Raw genomic sequence first — 16,032 nt, 5'->3', positions numbered from 1 at the left:
AACCTGTAACAAAAAATGTTCCTTTACTTTAAAGTACTTCAAGAAATATTTTGCAGGTGCATAACTTAACATAGAAAATTTCAGTTTATTGCAGCACATGTTCATCGGAAATGCGTCACATAATTAAAAATTGTTGCAAACACACGTTATTCCAAGATTGGGCAATTATTCACAGGCTAAAATTGAATTTCACAATCTGCTGGTTTCTTCTAACTCTGTCACAGATAAGATTAAGGATAGAAAAATTCCAAGAAGCTATTTCAGTCTGACTGAAATGTGGGTGGCATGATGGGAAATTTGCATATGATGCTAAGATCGGCCATATAGTTAATAGTGAAGAGGTTAGCGGTTGGCTCCAGAATGATATCAACGGCTTGGCTAAGTGGGCAGAGAAGTGGCAAATGGAATTCAATCTGGAAAAATGAGAGGTAATGCATTTAGGGAGGACAAGTAAAAAGTTAGGGAATACTCAATCAACAGGAATATATTGAGCGGTATTTTCTCATTTTTCTACAGAGTAGCGCAGCGGGTGGGAAACATGGAGCGAAAGCCGCCAACCTCGAAGATGGAATATTTTTAGCCACTGAGGGCGGTTTGCACAATGTCACACTGGTGGGGTAGATTCTCATTTTGCCAGCCCTGGCAGCATGCCCCCACCCACATAAAAGCCTTTTTGGAACGCCTGCGAGATTTTCCAGCCCCACCCTTGTTCTCACTCCCCTAAAAATGGGAGTGGACTATCATGCCCATTGGGAGTGGTTCAGGAAGTGACAGACCTTGGAGTGCATGTCCACAGGTCCTTGAAGGTGGCAGGATAGGGGGACAAGCTGTTCAAGAAAGCGCATCGAACAATTTTCTTTGTTGGACGAGGTATTAAATACAAAAGCAGGGATGTAATGATGGAACTGTAAAAAATACTGGTCAGGCAATGGCAGGGGTTTTGTGTGCAGTCCTGGTCACCACATTAAAGGAAGGAGGGAGATTTACAAGAATGTTGCCAGGGCTAGAAAATTGCAGCTATGAGGAGAGATTGGATAGGTTGGGTGGCTTTCCTTAGAACACAGGAGACTGAGGGGTGACTTAACTAAGGTGTACAAAATTATGAGGGGCCTCGTGAAGGTAAAAAGAAAACAATTGCATCCCCTAGCTGAGGGATCAATTGCCAGCGTGTAGAATCCACCAAAGTAGCACTCATGGACTAAGCAGGTGGAAAATAAAGGTTAGGTTTAATTACGCTATATAAGAATCTCAACTCCCCGAAGGAGGTTGGGGGTTTTATACTGGTGTGGAACCTCGCCCCCATTACCGGGGAAGTCTTACTCTGAGGAGGTCATGGGGAATCTGATAGTTCTTATGCTGTGACCTCCGCAAGGGTTATAACACAGGCAAATAGATTAACGGTAAAAGGACAGGATGAAAAACGATTTCAGAGAGGGTGGTGGATGCCTGGAATTCGCTGCCTAAGTTGGTGGTTGAGGCTGAACTGCTCAACTCATTTAAAAGGTACCTGGATCTGCATCTGAAGTGCTGGAACCTGCAAGGCTCAGGCCAGGTGCTGGAAAGTGGGATTGAAATGAGTGGCTAGTTTCTAGTTTATTTTTTCTCTTTTTACGCCGGTGCCGACACGATGGGCTGAATGACCCCTTTCTGTGCAATAACGTTTCTATGGCTGTGTGGCATTTCTCATTCTAAGCCGCAATTTTAATCAACCACACCAGATGAGAATGGGGCATGTGGGGCAGGGGGATGGGGTAAGGGTTATAATCACAGCAGTGGGCAACGTACCAACCTCGTGCCCTGTGCCATTTCAATGGGCGCATTTTGGGCAGCAAACAAAAGCCTCGACCCAAGCTGGGTATCTGTGCTTTTGATTGGCTTGTGACTCCCAAGATTTACAGACAACCCACGCATCTCAAAAAGGACCTTTGGTGCCCGTTTGAGGTGTGACTGAATAGAAAATGTCTGCTTCTCCCATCAGTCACATGAGTATATTCAGGAGGGCCATTAAATCTAATCAGTTTGTTGATGTTTCAGTTTATAAAATATTGACTTAAAGTCCATTTCAGGAAGACACACAGATATTATTATTATGTCAGACTGGATTGAACACAATAGTGTGAGAAACGAATGTCAAATGGAGAAATGAATTATTTTTGCAATGAATATTAGAGATGACGACATTTTGACGAAACTACAGAAAGCAGAAGTGTCATAATTTTGTCATTGCCTGGAAGGTGTTTCAACAGGAATATGAAAGATTTCTCTAAAAGATTGACAATATTTGGCAATATCAATTGTTATCGATAAGGACGAGGCCCCTCTGGTTGTGATGCTCAGCTGTTCAAAAACCAAAGGGTCGCAAGGATTCCTGACAAATATTAAACTCTGACACAGGATGCATGCACTAAAGAATTGAAGACGTGAATTGTAATGCTTTGAAATATAACCAAATATGGGCAACAAAATTAATATTAAAAAAACTCTCTTTGTGTCATTTCAGAAAAATGTGAGTCAGCACCAACGCCCAACCCAGTGTCACGCTTAATTTCTTAATCTGGCAGGCCTGATGGACTCTTGTTACAAGTCTATTGATGCTGTGACCAAAAGAGTTGGTATGGGCCTCAATGAATAGAGTTCAACCCAAAACGTTTATGGCCATAGTCAATGTGTGTATCCATTAGGCTCATTTGGAAGGAAGACTTGTTTCAGGAGGCTGCAATTGTCAGCAATGACTTGCAGCAAAATCCTCAGCCTTCTGAGGCACTCTTACTCCAGACCTTTTGAGGAAGCTCATCCTCTGCTGTGTACCCTGTGCTGGGCTATCGCCACCATTGAGCTGGAGTTCAGGTCATCAGATGCCTTGTTCAGGCGCTTTCAACATGGAACACCCTTCAATGCACTTTGCTGGTTTTGTTTGGCCTGGGCGAGACCAGACTTTAGTCATTTCCTGCACTGCCGAACTCAGCTCGCCAGTGCAGGAAGACTACTTGTGGATTGTGACGCCAATTTTACAGGCAGTCCTGATTTTTCAACAACCCCCCACCCTTTTGACCTCACTGCAGCATCCAGACACCCCCACTTCACACAACTTACCTCTTCCGTGGTCATAGAGCCCCCTCACTCACCTCACCTCTTAATACAAGGCACCCTGGGCCTGACCCCTGGCATAGGCAACCTGGCACCCAGGCACCTTGGCACTGCAATACTAGCACCATGACAGTGCCCCTGCCAACCTTGTAGTGCCACCCAGACACACTGGGAATTTCAGCACGGAACTTCTCGGGTGCCCAGGTAGCAATGCCAAGGTTACAGGAAGTGTCAAGGTGTCTAGGTGCCAGCAGGAGTGCCAGTGTGCCACCCTGCCCAGTGTCCGACCACCCGGGAGTCTCCAATGGTGTAGGAGACCCGCCCGGGTGCCGGTATGATTAGTCCACATTTGTGTAAATGGCGCCTGTACTAAATGGCTCATTTAAATATGTTGATCTGGGTTTCACCCAGCGAGGGCGAGATCCAAATCGTGATGTCTCGTGAGATTTGGGCGAATGTCGTGAGATATCTCAAGCATTGCAAATCTCGTGAGTGGTCTCCCACGAGCTTCAATGGCCTTATCGCGGCATCAAGTCGGGGGCGACGAAAACGGTAAATCCTGTCCACGGTATTTTAAAACAAACGTTATTACTAACACAATATTAAAATCTTTATCTTCATACTAGAAAATAACTTACAATTGCCACTTAAATAATACTTCTCAATACAGTGAATAAATTCCCTTAATTGCTACCTTTATTCCCACTTAAATAACAAGGAAAAAAACACATCTCAGCTCTCAATCCAGTTTAACAATCAATGGCTGTGAATACTTGCTTTATGGGGATGTTCTCTGAGAAAGAGAGATCTCATGATACTGCTTTCAGGACAAGATCTGACTCCTGTAGACCCATGCAGAAACTCTGGCTGTATGTCTTCAGAAGGTGTCTCTCAGCTTGCTTCAGTTTCCCCTTGTTCTCAGACAAGTCTATACTGCTTTAAAGACCATTACTCTCTTTTAACCTTCTTTACCGTCTTCTTTAAAGACCATTGTCCTCTATGAACTGGAGAGGACAAACAGCTTCACTTCTGGACACAGCTCTGCTTTTCTGACAAAATGTCTGATGCCTTAACTTCCATCCAGCAATGACATCATCTTACCAAGCGGAAATCTAATTAACTCCACAGGGAATCCCCTTAATTGAAACAAAATTCCATTAGCCCAAGCTTTTTACAATGGTTTAATTGCACCCCTGGCTCCCAGAGAAGATAAAGAGTTTACAGATGGATATAGATAGGAAAACGGGCCAAAATCTGGCAGATGGAGTTTATTGTGGACAAGTGTGAGGTTATCAATTTTGGCTGAAATAATAGTAAGGCAAATTATTATCTAAATGGAAAATATATTTAAAATGCGTCTGGACAGAGGCATGCGGGTGTGTTTGTTCATGAATCGCAGAAAGTCGGTATGCAACATCCCACATAAGAGATTATTGTGCAAAATTAAAGCGCATGGGATTGGGGGAAATTAATTGAGGCGGATAGAAAACTGGTTGGCAGAGAGAAAACAAAGAGTAGGAATTAATGGGTCCTTTTCAAATTGGCAGGCAGTAACTAGTGGGGTGCCATAGCGATCGGTGCTGGGACTCCAGCTATTCACAATATATATTAATGATTTGGATGAGGGAACAAAATGTAACAACTCAAAGTTTGCAGATGATACCAAGTTAAGTGGGAGGGTGAACTGTGACGAGAATGCAGGAATCCTACAGCAAGATCTGGACAGGTTGGGCGAGTGGACAAATCAATGGCAGATGCAGTATAATTTGGATAAGTGTGAGGTTATTCACTTTGGAAGCAAAAATAGGAAGGCAGATTACTACCTGAATGGTTTTAATTGGGAGAGGGGAGTGTGCAGCGGGACCTGGGTGTCCTTGTGCACCAGTCACTGAAGGTAAGCATGCAGGTGCGGCAGGCGGTAAAGAAGGCTAATGGTATGTTGGCCTTCATTGGGAGAGGTTCAGAGTATAGAAGCAGGAATGTGTTGCTGCAGTTGTACAGGGCCTTGGTGAGGCCACACCTGGTGTATTGTGCACAGTTTTGGTCTCCTTCTCTGAGGAAGGATGTTCTTGCTCTCGAGGGAATGTAGCGAAGGTCTACCAGATTGATTCCAAGGGTGGCGGGACTGTCATATGAGGAGAGATTGACTAGGTTGGGGTTGTTCTCCTAGGTTGGAGTTCAGAAGAATGAGGGGGGATCTCATAGAGACTTATAAAATTCCAACAGGACTAGACATGGTAGATGCAGGGAAGATGTTAACAATGATGGGTGTGTCCAGAACCAGGGTTCACAGTCTGAGGATTCAGGGTAAACCATTTCGGACAGAGATAAGGACACATTTCTTCACCAAAGAGTGGTGAGCTTGTGGAATTCATTACCACAGAAAGTAGTTGAAAGTAAATCATTGAATATATCCAAGAGATGGCAAGATATAGCACTTGGGGAGAATGGGATCAAAGACTATGGGGGAAAAGCAGGATTAGGACATTGAGTTGGATGATCAGCCATGATCGTGATGAATGGCAGAGCAGGCTCAAAGGGCCAAAAGGCCTTCTGCTCCTATCCTCTACGTATCTATGCAGGTACAGCATGTAATGAAAAGGGCAAATAGAATTTTAGTTTTTATTGCAAAAGGACTGGAGTATAAATGTAGCGAGGCATTGTTGCAATTGTATAGGGTGTTGGTGTGACCACATCAGGAGTGTTGTGTCCAGTTTTGGTCTCCTTATTTGAGGAAGGAGGTGGTGGCATTGGAGGCAGTTCAGAGGAGGTTCACCAGATTGATTCTGGGGTTGAAGGGTTGATGTATGAGGAGAGATTGAACAGTTTGAGCTTAGACTCGCTGGAGTTTAGAAGAATGAGAGGGGATTTGATTGAGGTGTATAAAATACTAAGAGGGATTGATAAAGTAAACGTAGACCAAATGTCCCCTCTTGTGGGGCAATCTATATCAAGAGGTCACAGTTATACGTTGAAAGGTGGTAGATTTAAAACTGCGATGAGGAGGAACTATTTCTCGTAGCGGGTGGTGAATTTATGTAACTTCCTGCCCCATAGTGTAGTGGACTCTGCATCATTAAATGGTTTCAAGAAGGAGATAGATATATTTCTGATATTAAAAAATGGGTTAAAGGGATATGGAGAACAAGCAGGGAGGTGGATTTGAGACGACCAAGAAATCAGCCCTGATCTGACTAAATGGCAGAGTAGGCTCGAAGGGCTGAATTGCCTACTTCTGCTCCTAATTCATATGTTCCTAAGTTCCAACCTTTCAAACCAAGATTCTTTTAAAACATAACTGCAGCAGTCAAAAACACTATAACGTAAGCTTTTAATTCTTACTGCACCAAATACCTACACTACGATACATCTGAAATTCCAACATGCATCACAACAACTTACTCCGAGATTGGTTCCTAAGACTCACGCAGTGCAAATGAGTCTGGTTTCTCCTCTCGAAAATGCAAAACCTAGAAACACACTATACTGAGAAGCATTCTTCTGCTTGAAGGCATGTTCCGATTGTGGGCCAAGGACCAAAAATAAGAAAATAAAAGAGGGAACAAAGGGATTAAAAGGAGGGACTCTTACAGTGTGTTTATGTGTGTGTTGTGTGTAAATGTATGAACATATACATGTGTGTGTGAGTGAGAGTCTGTGTGTGTGAGAGAGTGTCTGTGTGTGTGAGTGCTACAATCCCAGTTGGTGATGTAACTGGAATGGAAGATCACAGAATGGGACCTTGGCTCTTTTTGTAAAACATGAAGGAACAGAGTCACAGGACCACCAATTTGTTTTAGCAGTAAGAAATCTTTTAAATTAAAAATGAAATGGTGGACTATGATACAATACTCCTTTACTGTCCCTTAGTTTCACAAATATACACAGATTTCAAGGTTAATATGGGTTACAAGTACAAATTCCCTTTAAGCAGACAAATTGGCCTTAGTCAAATGCCCTCTCCACTATGAACCCAAACAAATGTTTGTGGGATTCTCCTCAAATTCCCCACCAGATGATTGTCACATAAATGTTTCCAACCTCCACTCCCAAAAAAGCATGCTTTAATATCATATTTCACAACAATGCTTTCCATCAGCTGTTTGCATTCCGAAACCAGTCTAGGTTTTCCAAATTACTCTTTCAAACAAATCTTCTGCTTGACTTTCATGTGAAGAATTCAGCATCCAGGTTTACAACTCCACTGTCAGGATGTATTTACCTTGACTGTTGTTCAAACTGTTCACATTTGCTTCAACTATAAATTCCCAGACTCTATTAAAATGGCATCAAACTTTTGATTTACCTCTGAAGTCTGCTTTTCCACTTTAAATCTGGTTACTGCAACTGTCTCTTTAACTCAAAATACTTTGTATACTTTTCCCTTGAATTCCCCTGAGCAGTACCTTGGTCTCTGTTCTCTTAACTTTAGTCTTTCTGTCCCAATTCACTGATTATCTGGACTATATCTGGTTCTTTGGGAAGTCTGCATCTTTGCAGCTCCCTTATCCTGTCCAGTTTCTCCTCGCAGAGTTGAGATATGTTCACTTCACAGGCTATTTTCAAATGCAAACAAATTCAGCTAAAACTAAGTTCAAATAGCCTTTCTACTGTCAAAGGACCCCAGTTGCTGAGCAACGGTCACATTCTTCTGCTAGCATTTTTATTTTACATGCGGTAACTCTCTCTCAGCACAATAGAAGCACAGTTTGAATCGAGCAAACCCCCATACATACTTTTGCCCAGCATGAATCTAACCATAGTTCTTATTCTTCCTTCCACATAAACACTAAATTAAACCCATTTAAAACGACGTTATTTCTAATGTTAGCCAATATAAATCCCTTGTTTTACTAACAATTACTTTGTGCAGGGAGGGGGTGGGTGTTGGAAGAGGGTGATAGGGGTTTGGGGGAGTTTGAGTGGGTGTAAAGGGGATAGAAAGGTGATGGGTAGGGGAGTTTGGGTGAGATTGGAGGGGGTGGGAGAGGAAGTTGGAGGTGGGGGGACGGTTGAGCTGCACGTTAGAGGGGAGGTTTCAGTGCTGGTGGAAGAAGGTTAGGGGAGTGTTGGGGTGAGGTTGGAGGGAAAGTTGAGTATTTCAAGCTAGTTTTGAGGGCCAATTGGGGGAAGGCTATCAGAAGGTCTAAGAGGAGGTTGAAGGGGAAGGTTACAATGACAGTTGTGGGGAGGTTCGAGGGATTCAAGGTGGTGTTGGGAGTAGGTTGGAGTGGAGTATTTGGGGGAACGTAGAAGGGATTGGGAGAGGTTAGCGACAGAATTGAATTATTTTGAAAATGTAGTGACTTAACTTTAGCTACTTTCCTAGCATCTGTGATTAATTATTATTAGTTATTATTAGCAGTGGGCCTCCAATTTCACCATTTCACAATCACTCTACCTACTGCATGCAAGTGTAATGGAAGGAATGCAAAACACAGTTATACGGCACCTTTCACAATATCCCAAATTGCTTTAAAGCCAATTAATTACTTTTGAGTTGTAGTCACTAGTATGATGTAGGAAATGTCATCAAATGGAGAGCTGGCTTGGGGAGGAGGGGCAAGTGGTCTAGTCCTGCATGTAATATGTATGTTGTAATGCCATTTGGGGATAGAGGTGATGAAGTGGGACTGATGGCGTTTGTCATCCGGAATTAACTCGTTATTAAAGGGTGAAATCATGGGTGGAGTTCTGTTTATTTTGTTCCCAATTCAATTTACTGTGAGCAGGATATGTGGGGTGAAGGTTCCAGGACAGGAGTGTGTTATGTGCTCATAGTGGATCAGTAACTGCTTTTACACTGCACATGATTCTCAAGACCGTTTTCCATTGACTTCAATATTCCTTTTTGACTTATCCATTATCCCACTCTATCTTGGTGCTTTTTAAAAGTTTTGTGAGGTATTTGAATAACCTAATAAAGCTAAGTTGCATAGTAGATTTTGAAAATATATTGTAGGGAGATGCACCAATCAGCAGGGTCTTCAGACGTGCTGATCAAGAGAATACAGTTACAATTGTGAACCATTCCATCTTTGGCCTATGGCCTCTGAGAAGTTGTGTTCCACAGAGTCACTTGAGGGCTCTAATGCTTCTCACTGACAGTGAAGACCTATTTTGTTCAATCTTTCCACTTTGTTGCACTTGGGCCATTTTTCTAGCCTGTGAGATTGCAGATAAAACATAATCCAATTACATCCCTTACAGGAAATAGTGATATTAAATAATATGGTGGACTCAGGGAGAAGAAATTCTTCTTCTCCTTCTACAGATTTGGTAACATCTTCTGCAGTTTATCTTGGCTGCAGGTACTGAATCATTGCTCCAAATACGAATTTAGTGTCACCGTAATAGGAATGCAATGTGCAGAGAATGCTAATGAGGGCTGACACAATCAGCATTACAGTCTAGAACAAAGAACAACGAACAAAGAAAAGTGCAGCACAGAAACAGGCCCTTCGGCCCTCAAGCCTGCGCCGAATATGCTGCCCATCTAAACTAAAGTCTTCTACACTTCTGGGGTCTGTATCCCTCTATTCCCATTCTATTCATGTATTTGTCAAGATGCGCCTTAAATGTCACCACCTCCTCCGGTAGCGAGTTCCAGGCACCCACTACCCTCTGTGTAAAAAACTTACCTCGTACATCTACTCTAAACCTTGCCCCTTGCACCTTAAACCTATGCCCCCTAGTAATTGACCCCTCTACACTGGGGAAAAGCCTCTGACTATCCACTTTGTCTATGTCCCTCATAATTTTGTAGAACTCTATCAGGTCGCCCCTCAACCTCCTTCGTTCCAGTGAGAACAAACCAAGTTTATTCAACCTCTCCTCATAGCTAATGCCCTCCATACCAGGCAACATTCTGGTAAATCTCTTCTGCACCCTCTCAAAAGCCTCCACATCCTTCTGGTAGTGTGTTGTCCGCAAACTTACTAATCAGACAAGTTTCATTTTCCTCCAAATCATTTATACATACTACGAACAGCAAGCCTGGCACTGGTCCCTGCGGAACACCACTAGTCACAGCCCTCCAATAAGAAAAGCACCCTTCCATTGCTACTCTCTGCCTTCTATGACCCAGCCAGTTCTGTATCCATCTTGCCAGCTCACCTCTGATCCCGTGTGGCTTCACCTTTTGTACCAGTCTGCCATGAGGGACCTTGTCAAAGGCCTTACTGAAGTCCAAATAGACAACATCCACTGCCCTACCTGCATCAATCATCTGTGTGACCTCCTCGAAATATCAAGTTAGTGAGACAAGACCTCCCCTTCACAAAACCGTGCTGCCTCTCACTAATACGACCACTTGCTTCCAAATGGGAGTAGATTCTGTCATGAAGAATTCTCTCCAGTAATTTCCCTACTACTGACGTAAGGCTCACCGGCCTGTAGTCCCCTGGATAATCCTTGCTACCCTTCTTAAACAAAGGAACAACATTGGCTATTCTCCAGTCCTCTGGGGCATCACCTGAAGACAGTGAGGATCCAAAGATTTCTGTCAAGGCCTCAGCAATTTCCTCTCTTTCCTCCTTCAGTATTCTGGGGTAGATCCCATCAGGCCCTGGGGACTTATCCACCTTAATATTTTTCAAGACGCCCAACACCTCGTCTTTTTGGATCTCAATGTGACCCAGGCTATCTACACACCCTTCTCCAGACTCAACATCTACCAATTCCTTCTCTTTGGTGAAGACTGATGCATAGTATTCACCTCGCCCATTTCCTCTGGCTCCACACATAGATTCCCTCCCCTGCCCTTCAGTGGGCCAACCCTTTCCCTGGCTACCCTCTTGCTTTTTATGTACGTGTATAAAGCCTCGGGATTTTCCTTAACCCTGTTTGCCAATGGCTTTTCGTGACCCCTTTTCGCTCTCCTGACTCCTTGCTTAAGTTCCTTTCTACTTTCCTTATATTCCACACAGGCTTTGTATGTTCCCAGCCTCAAGCCCTGACAAATGCCTCCTTTTTCTTTTTGACGAGGCCTACAATATCTCTCGTTATCCAAAGTTCCCGAAATTTGCCATATTTATCCTTCTTCCTCACAGGAACATGCCGGTCCTGAATGCCTTTCAACTGACATTTGAAAGCCTCTACACAGTGGGGGCACGGTAGCATAGTGGTTAGCACAGTTGCTTCACAGCTCCAGGGTCCCAGGTTTGCTTCCTGGCTTGGGAGTTTGCACTTTCTCCCCATGTCTGCGTGGGTTTCCTCCGGGTGCTCCGGTTTCCTCCCACAGTCCAAACATGTGCAGGTTAGGTGGATTGGCGATGCTAAATTGCCCTTAGTGACCAAAAAGGTTGGGTTGGGTTGGGTGGGGTTACTGGGTTACAGGGATAGGGTGGGGGTGTGGGCTTAGGTAGGGTGCTCTTTCCAAGGGCCGGTGCAGACTCGATGGGCTGAATAGCCTCCTTCTGCACTGTAAATTCTATGAATTCTATGAAATAACCAATGGGGTATTTTCCTGCTGAAGTAATAGCATTGCACAATGTCATTAAAGTAAAATTTGCAGCATAATGCTTTGTCTAATAGTGGGATCACCTTTATGGTGCACACAAATTAAGGCTGCAGTACCATGTTGCGTGAATATCGGATGCTATAATAAATAAATAATGGCCATCATCATGTTACCAGGACCTTGCTCTGATGGTCGTTACGAATAAGGGGCCCAGAAACAAGAGAAGCACCGGGGCCCCGGATTTCCCTCCTTGTCCCTGTCCAGAAGGCATAAAACATTTCTAAATCATCACCATTCTCCCAAACGCCACGAAAATACTTCCGCACCCCCACTGACTCATGGCGTCTTGTCAATAACGTGCACAAATCTCACCTGCCAGGAAATGGAGAACAATCCCAAATTTGCGGGAGCCTTACTCGGTTGTACAAAATAGTCTCCTTATTGCTCTACAAATGTTTTCTGACCTTTCATTGACCGTTACTTAGATCTGAAACCCCTGCAGAAATCATTCCGTTACTCTATAGAATAAAAATAAATATTGGCCTGTGAATACCCTGAGTTTAAATAATGCAGTTTATTGCAGCATTCATTTGTCCAAAACAAATCAGCTGCTTTTAAAAGTCATCAAATCCATTAATTTCCACCGTTTCGCATTTATTCATAGACTATACATTAATTATACAAGGTGACAATTAATCGGTAGATGTTACAGTCGGTGTCATTTCTGACTGGATTTGATCGCGGGTATTACAGTCCTGGGTCACTTCTACATCTTGACCTCCAACCATTTCTCTTCTGGGTCCTCCTCGTGTTGAACGACGAGTTGTTGATCGGAAACATCTTAAATTAAGAGGGGCAAGCGCTTTCGTCAAAGTATTTTTAAACTTCGAGCTTGAAAAGTAGTAAATAACTGGATCCAGCACCGTGTTCAGATATGTCATAAATAGTGTATTATAAAATATATGAACAGCTGTTTCATATGACTTGCAGTTTCCAGGACCTTTTAGCCTGGTGATTAAAACAGCGATTACAGCAATGTTTGTGGGCAAGAAACACAGAACAAAAACTGCTGCCACAACTATCACAAGCTTCACTGCTCGCTGATATTTACCCCTCGATTCAGTTTTCATCTGTTTTAATTTCCAGATTATACAGGACGTGGAGAACAGGATAATCGGAGCTGGTAAACCAAACTTGAAAACAATAAAAACAATATCGGTCCAAATTACTGTAGCTTTTAGACGCTCCTCTATAGCAAAGGGTTCACAGTATTTCACATCGCCATGTTCAAAGGTGTGAGGTTCTGCTAAAAGGTGCGAACAGATAGCCACTGCCAGAATCCAGAAGGCGCCTGTTACCTTCACTGCACCGCGTGTAGGTATCTTGTTCACTCTGTGGTGAGGGTGGACCACTTTGAAATAGCGATCGATGGCCATTAATGTGAGGAACATGATGCTCCCTGTCCGGTTTAGGGAAATCAAAAATATATTCAGACGACATGGAGCATCACCAAAGATCCAATTCTTCTCACGGACATAGTAATCTGCTCGAAATGGTAAACAGCAGATTAACAGAGTGTCTGCAATCGCCAGATTCAGTGAATAAACAGTGTTTGATTTCCAGGATTTTATATGGAAACAGAAGATCCATAAAGCAATCACATTTCCAACGAATCCGAGGATAAACGTTACAATAATTATGGGGGCATTATAGGATGCAGGAACCTCTTTCTCAAAAACACACGTCCCGTTGTCCATTGTGGGCGGTATTGCTCAGTCACACAAATGCAGAAATGAGTTGGTTAACTGAATGATCCACAACTTTATAAACAGTTCTTCACATTACATCACAAATTGTGGGCGGTGATCTGATACAACAAAGTTACAGCGAAACGCCAGGAAATCCTTAAAGACGTATTTGCAGCGAAATCATTCATCCCTATTACAATACATTTAGGTTTTGAAAAGCGTTATTTGTTAAAATAGTGATTTATCAGAACATTGAACATGGAACACTGGACTGTAAGGGATTGAAATTGTTTTGTGAGAGCAGTGTTAACTGGGCAGGCAGTCAATCAGCAACCGTTTTTTCACTGTTCCACGTTTGTTTTGTACTGCAGTTTACAGATCAATAGTTTATACTCTCTGGAGACTCCTTTCCTGGTCTCGCTGCCGTGTGCACTTGCCGTGAAAATAACATTCTGGCAACATTTTGCAAGACAATGGAAAATAAAAACTTTAAGTGCTGTGATTGTAAAAGACTCAGAGACGTTTTCTTAACGGGTTGTTTTAAAATAAAAGGAAGTATTCTTTATTCTCTTAACGCCCAATCTAAAAATATAATGAAAACACCCCAACTCTCCCTCACACACACATGGTCAAGGCTTCACATTCGCACGCACACCAGTGTTTTACAAAAGTGGCAGACTCGGTTAAACTGTTTCTAGTCTAGTTTTACCCTAATCCTGTAGATTGATGACTTGGTCTTTTTGAATTCTAGATAGTGTAAAGATGTTAATGGATAAATTATACCTTCTTCTGGGGTCAGCAGCGGCTGCGTTGAATTTTAAGATGTTGCCCATGATATGTGGCTGATGAAATGGCAGACAGGGCACAAGATTGCAGGATGGCTGGAGAGAGTGTGTGTATGGATACTGAGCATTTTGACAGTCTCGCTTTGAGACCATTGTTCTATTTGCCTGACTGGCCTGGAGAAAAGGCAATTTATTAATACATAAAAAGGGTGGTGCACCTGGCACCAAGGAAGGCAATTGTACAGATCTCCAAATTATGTTAATTCCATCTCAGTAACATCCTTAATGTTTCCAGTGGGAGTTTTTGGTCCCCAACTGGAAAGTTATGCCGCGTATATCAGGGTTAGAGATCAGTTTTAAGTCAGCACTTTACTCTCATAGGTATGTACCCACATATCTATCCTTGGCCTATGGCAATGCTCCTGAGAAGCCTGGGGCAAGCTTGAGGGGGAGCATCTCATCTTCTGGTTGGGCAAATTGAACCTCGGGACTCAACATTAACTTCAGCAATTTTATATGTTGAGCTTTCTCCTCCATCTTAAGCATTCCTTTTAAAAAAAATATTACATACATGTATTGCCACAATGCAAAACATCCCCCTCCCTCTCTCACACCAGGTCATCCACCTTTTGTTCTTAAAATTGCTACTTTTTGCTGCAGTTTCTATATCCTACCTCTTTTCAGTTCTGATGAAGAGTCAATGGACTCGAACCATTAATTCTGTTTCTTTCCTGATAGATGCTGGCTGACCGGTTGAGTTTTTGCAGTGTCCTCTGTTCTTTTTTCAAGATCCACTCTTCACAGTGTTTTGCATATTCTAGTGATCGAGATGTGTCCATGTTACACCATTAAGGGGGCATGGCTGACATGAAAATCTTTCCTGCTAGGGGCTGGTTTAACACACGGCTAAATCGTTGGCTTTGAAGCAGACCAAGACAGGCCAGCAGCACGGTTCAATTCCCGTACCAGCCTCCCTGAACAGGTGCCAGAATGTGGCAACTAGGGGCTTTTCACAGTAACTTCATTTGAAGCCTACTTGTGACAATAAGTGATTTTCATTTCATTTCATTATGTCATGGATCTGCTGAGTAACAGCAATAAAATAAATTTAACAAGGCATGATATGATGCGATGAGCCCAGCAACAGGTAGAAATCTGCCTAGTAGCCAGCAGTAGCCAGCATTCAAAAGGCATGATGTAATGCAACATTCCCAGGAATGGGATTAGCAGGCATCTAGACAGAATCGGGTGTAAATCGACCTATAAGTAGAAACAGTTTTCCTAGATGACTCAGAGATCAGTGGAGGTATACACATGCTAATTTCTGGAGTCCACGAATTTGAGAGAGAAGCAAACAACCAAATACAAGAATGCAGAATAAAACCGGTGTAGCCATCTGGGATGGCAACTTACAACAACAAACATGGATGTTCGCAAAGCCTAAAGGGAAATGTGGACAATGCAAGATTCAGGCAGGCACAGAGCCTAAATGTATCTTTGTGAGCAAAGAATCCAGACAACATCGAAACCCCCAACTGATTAGCACTTTAATGCCCCATCTCCGTAAGACAAAGGATTGATACACAGGTAACCGATACAAGTCCAGACATTTCAGTGCCACTCCCTTTACTCAGGAATCATCAATAACAGGGTCAATGACCGCTTAGGACACGCCCAGCCATCAAGGCACCCACCCCTTTATTGGCTCAGATCGAAGGCAGTGATCGAGAACTGCCCAATTAATGGGGTCCAAACCTAAGGACCGCCCAAAAGAGCGCAAAATTCCCCAAGGATAAAGAGAGACACTGCCATGTGTTCGATCTCTTTTGGACCTGGTACACCTCCAATTGCAGCACCACCAGAAGCAAGGCCAAGTTCAGTACCCGTTACCAGACGGATGAGCCCAGCTGAGCAGCAGTTACTTCTCCAGACCCAGTAGATCCAGATTCGA

General features: G+C 43.2%; 1 protein-coding gene across 1 annotated transcript; it reads right to left on the bottom strand.

Annotated features, from left to right (window-relative positions):
• Window positions 1–12,107: 12,107 nt before the first annotated feature.
• LOC140429469 (hydroxycarboxylic acid receptor 2-like) lies at window positions 12,108–13,359 on the bottom strand. The gene has a single exon (XM_072516503.1). It carries the CDS (start codon window positions 13,303–13,305, stop codon window positions 12,241–12,243), a length of 1,065 nt encoding a protein of 354 aa, XP_072372604.1. The 5' UTR covers window positions 13,306–13,359; the 3' UTR covers window positions 12,108–12,240.
• Between the last annotated feature and the right edge of the window lie 2,673 nt (window positions 13,360–16,032).

Source organism: Scyliorhinus torazame, chromosome 1 (assembly GCF_047496885.1).
Source record: "Scyliorhinus torazame isolate Kashiwa2021f chromosome 1, sScyTor2.1, whole genome shotgun sequence".
NCBI lineage: Eukaryota > Metazoa > Chordata > Chondrichthyes > Carcharhiniformes > Scyliorhinidae > Scyliorhinus > Scyliorhinus torazame.
The sequence above is the reverse complement of the archived record's forward strand: the minus strand, read 5'-3'. Positions and strand labels throughout refer to the sequence as shown.